This window comes from Penaeus japonicus, unplaced genomic scaffold (assembly GCF_977035675.1).
Source record: "Penaeus japonicus unplaced genomic scaffold, GWHDUDI00000001_assembly GWHDUDI00000002, whole genome shotgun sequence".
NCBI lineage: Eukaryota > Metazoa > Arthropoda > Malacostraca > Decapoda > Penaeidae > Penaeus > Penaeus japonicus.
The window spans coordinates 45,204,277-45,209,276 of NW_028234404.1; the positions used below are offsets into that span (position 1 = coordinate 45,204,277).

At 32.8% G+C, this 5,000-nt stretch overlaps 2 protein-coding genes across 2 annotated transcripts in view; one reads left to right on the forward strand and one right to left on the reverse strand.

Annotated features, from left to right (window-relative positions):
• pcm (5'-3' exoribonuclease pacman) overlaps nt 1-2,969 on the forward strand; it is a 24,541-nt gene extending 21,572 nt beyond the window's left edge. The window contains exon 20 of the mRNA XM_086545639.1: nt 1-2,969. This exon is cut by the window's left edge and continues 961 nt beyond it. Within this exon, the coding sequence (XP_086401765.1) occupies nt 1-134 (134 nt within the window). The 3' untranslated portion in view covers nt 135-2,969.
• Chpf (Chondroitin polymerizing factor) overlaps nt 2,377-5,000 on the reverse strand; it is a 20,738-nt gene continuing 18,114 nt past the window's right edge. The window contains exon 12 of the mRNA XM_086545648.1: nt 2,377-4,015. Within this exon, the coding sequence (XP_086401774.1) occupies nt 3,705-4,015 (311 nt within the window). The 3' untranslated portion in view covers nt 2,377-3,704. The remainder of the gene's footprint in view (nt 4,016-5,000) is intronic.

Below are 5,000 nucleotides of genomic sequence, written 5' to 3' on the forward strand. Positions count from 1 at the left end.
CACCAGGCCCAGTGCCACAAGTGCAAAAGGATAGTCAACAGCAGAAGGGGCTGGTCACCAAGCCAAAACGTAACAGATTAGCTGTCAAGTTCAATCAGCAACCAGAGGAAAATACGAGTCATTCAGATAACTAGTATATTATAGAGCTAAAAAGGATGGTACCACATTAAAAACAATATGATCATAATCTATGCAAAAACTTTCATACTTGAATAATTATTTGTCAGGTAAAATTAATAGATCCTCTTAAGATGTGAAAGGAAACATTTTATATAAAGTTTAAGGAAGCAGATGGGAAAATTGTTTGTATTGAAATGTCAAAAAAGGTTTTAGTTATATTTCATATTGATATGGTTTCCTGAAGATCTGTGAAATTAAACATACTAATTTAACATACTAAGAACATTTCAAATTTATTTCTTTTATTTTGTATAATGGCTTGAAATTAACATTGTTCCATAGTCCAAGGGGGTAAAATAGGGATAATTTGAAGGTCTCTTTCAGACTTTTGGGACTGATGGAGATATTCCAGTCACTTTTTTCACATCAGATGCTAAATTGTGACTCCAGAGATTTTAACACCTATTGTTAGAATTAATGGAATACAAGACTAGATTGGATATTGTTACTGTCAAGCTCTATTGTATTTTACTAAGTATTTTGTTCATTTGATTAGTTATTTTATTATTTGCTTATTCATGTGTTTGTTTATTTTTCAATTCAGGATATGGTACCATAGACTTGCATGACACTGGTACAAGCACGTGGATATGTTCATTCACTACCCTCATCTGCATCTGTATACACAAACACAAACAGACAAACACACACACTTGCAAGTACATCCCCATAACACGACACAAAGTGTATATATAATGCACATACATGCAACTGTCCAGATATAAGACATAAATATATATATTACGTATCCTGATATCAGGAGCAATATGGTAGTCATAAAGACATGTGATAATATTTTTTTAAGCCATATTTGAATGTTAATCAGTTAATCATGTATGGAGTGTGGCCCTGTGTATCTTTTGTTGATGGTTATTGCAGAAAAGATATTTATATATGGTAAATGAGCTGGAGATTTAGTCTTGATAATTGTTTTTCCTAAATTTACCGAGAAGATATTTATACTGCATTTTAGAAAAAAATTCAAGACCTTGAGCAACTCCACAAATCTTAGTTTTTTTTTTGTATTCTGCAGATTAAAACAGTTGGTACAGATGCATAGAAAGTACAATAAAAAAGATATTAGTACAAATATTAGAAGCAGTCCTGATAATTATAGCAGCTTCATACTTGAAATTATTTTAATTTTAATTATGATTTTCATTATCTTAAGAAAATACAAGCAGCTGATAATTTTGTGTAGGAGACATGTAAAATGCATGATATACATATATCTCATTATAATGTGAAGGACTATTACCTTGGCAGTATTTTCATTACCTGAAAAGATTTTAATGATTTTGATGATTGGCTGTTACAAAAGATCATGTAAAGGGTATTTATGTTATATAATGATGTATTGAATGAGAAAATAGCTGAAACCTTAAAGCCACATTCACTGAATCTCATGTTGACTTTCCCGAAAAGTAAGAATACATTGTCTGTGTTGGGCTCCAGTGTACTTTGTTAATGAAACTTAATTTTTATTGATTCATTTTTTATAATTCGTTTTTTTTTTTCTTTCATTCTTTTTCTTTTTATCATTCTGTTAGATGATTTGTAAAGAAAATACAAAATGTATGAGTAAATTAAAGTCATTGATTACGAGATGATGAGATTTTTGCAATGGGTTACATTACTCCAGATTGCAATCTCAGTCTCTCCTCCCTTTTGTCACACACATACACACACACACACACACACACAAACTCTCTCCTCTCCCCCCCCCCTCCCTATCCTTCTTCTCCCGTTCCTTAAACATGAAACACAGATAATGTTAGTTCCTTTGAAATATTTTTGACTGCTATCTGTTGTTTATGTGTATCAGTTCAGGATATTATCTTAATTAGCCTATATTGTGCTAATCAGAGTGAACAAAAATGTGAAACAGATGGGGGGGAAAAAATGCAGTGACAATTTTGAAAGTAATTTAACTTATTGATAATACTGGGTAATATAGATTTGAGACAAAAGAATAAAAGTCCAATGTGAATACTGATTTCCAAAATGTATTCATATATGCCAAAAGTAATAGAAAATCCTCAACTACCCAAAATTTTATTTTAAGATTCAGTATAGTCCAGTACTTTTTTCCTTTCTTTTTATATTGCTACAATAGTTTATCTCTGATGTCATTGACATTTTGTAAGATCTACATAAAATTAACTGTATTCAATTGAGAAAAAGCAAACACTTAAGTATCTCAAATTTCCTTTTATTAAAATAATAAGGTATTTATTGTGTTGTAAGCCTGTACACAGTATTTTCTGTTATCTATTTTTGTATCATTGCAAACATATTTGATAGAACTTATTTCTAAACAATGGCCGATGACTGTTTCCTATAAAGCTTTGCAAAATGAGTTACATTGAGGAACGTGCAGTTCCTTTTAGGGTTATGATTGACCCATCAAGTTCTAGTCATAAATGTTGTGAGGGTGAGATATGGTAAAAGCTGAGACAACTTTAATAAATGCCATTCTAATTTTGAATGTCATGAAGCTGACAAACATAAAAATGAAGAAAATTTTAGATTTTATATTTTCTGAAATATTTTGTAGATTGATTAGTGCCAGTTCATTGGTTTAACGTCAGTGCATAATTTGCTTGCCTATTAGTGGCAAAATGAGGAATTGTAAAATTATTGCTTTTCTAATGTAATCTATTTTGAAGGAGTGCTTGAAGCTTAATGAACTATTAAGCTTTTTTGTAAACTTTCCTAGATGATACTCCTCAAGTATATTATAAAATATATTTTCCTTCACAGATTTATGAAATAAAAAGATATTAGTCTGTCAATTTCTCATTTTCCTTTTTATAAAATGCACCGAGATGTAGCCAAAAGACTATTTAGGATTTAAGGTAATACTATACAAGGTCAATTTTATTGTACAAAAAATCTTGTGCAAGCTCTTAACAATACACCTTATTGAACTCTTTGTTTTATTGCATAGTGATAAGTGATAAATATAGCATTTCATTATTCAAGACATCTATAATACACTGTATATCCAAGTATTTCAGAAAATTCTTGATATCTTGGGGATTCTTATCAAAAAAAAAAAAAGACTATATTCTGAAGACTTAAGAAATAGATTACAAGAAGTTCCAAAGATGATAATGATGTGAACCATATGAACTCATTCCAAAAACATTTTCACAAAAAAGTTTGAAGAGAATTAATGACAATAACCTATATTTTTATTTGCTACTATTTGACCACAAAAAAAAGCACAGTATTAAAAACAGATGTCAAAGATGCTTTATATTTTAACCCTATCCCTGCGGGCCCAGCGGTAAATGGAAACCCCCCTATGCCGAGCCTATGCAATATTGCATCGGGAGCGTCATACTGGTGTGTCGCCCCGTCATCGGGCATTTAGCCGTGTAACACAGGTGTGACACACCGTCATCAAAGGATTAAGACATCAAATTAAAGAATCAATGATCTCTTAAGATGCAACGACTCATTCTTTTATTAGCATCTTATCACAATGTTTTGGCACAAAATTTTCTTAAAGGTAATGATCATAATTTCCCATTACCCTGTTCAACATACTCCAGCACAAGCTTGCTTAGTTGAGATCTTAGCCCCAGTGACTGCCCTTGCTGCAGTAAACAGAGCTGGTTACTATGGTCTTCTTGTGACATTTGGGTTTCCTCACATTCTATGCTTTGATACACCAATTTCAAGCTTGGCTCTGCAGCTCGCAAAATGTGGAGGCTTGAGGCCCTGACAAATAACCCATAAACACCAAAGTCATATTCTTCTGGATGATCTCGCTTGAGATCCTTGTCACTTCTCATTATTGGAATGGTTTCTGCTAAGGTCTTCCTTGCTGAAGGTGAGAAAATCAGATCATTACTTATTTAATTTTGTTTTTAATAATAAAAAAAACGTTATAGTAACAAACACTTTTTTGTGTGTGGTTTTGTGTTTGTATTTGTGTGTGTGTGGTTTTATGTTTGTGTGTATGTGGTTTTGTGTTTGTATTTGTGTGTGCATGGTTTTGTGTTTCTATGTGTGTGGTTTTGTGTTTTTGTGTGTGTGGGTTTGTGTTTGTGTGTGTGGTTTTATGTTTATGTGTGTGGTTTTGTGTTTATGTGTGTGTGGTTTTGTATTATGTGTGGTTGGTTTTGTGTGTGTGTGTATTTGTGTGCGGTTTTGAGTTTGTATGTACATGGTTATGTTTGTGTGTGTGTGGTTTTGTGTTTGTGTGTGTGTGGTTTTGTGTTTGTATGGTTTTGTGTTTGTGTGTATGGTTTTGTGTTTGTGTGTGTGGTTTTGTGTTTGTGTGTGTGTGGTTTTGTGTTTGTGTGTGTGTGGTTTTGTGTTTGTGTGTGTGGTTTTGTGTTTGTGTGTGTGTGGTTTTGTGTTTGTGTGTGTGGTTTTGTGTTTGTGTGTGTGGTTTTGTGTTGTGTGTGTGTGGTTTTGTGTTGTGTGTGTATGGTTTTGTGTTTGTGTGTGTGGTTTTGTGTTTGTGTATGTGGTTTTGTGTTTGTGTGTGTGTGGTTTTGTGTTTGTGTGTATGGTTTTGTGTTTGTGTGTGTGTGGTTTTGTGTTTGTGTGTATGGTTTTGTGTTTGTGTGTGTGTGGTTTTGTGTTTGTATGTGTGTGGTTTTGTGTTTGTGTGTATGGTTTTGTGTTTGTGTGTGTGTGGTTTTGTGTTTGTATGTGTGTGGTTTTGTGTTTGTGTGTGTGTGGTTTTGTGTTTGTATGTGTGTGGTTTTGTGTTTGTATGTGTGTGGTTTTGTGTTTATGTGTGTGTGGTTTTGTATTGTGTGTGTGGTTGGTTTTGTGTGTGTGTGTATTTGTATGCGGTT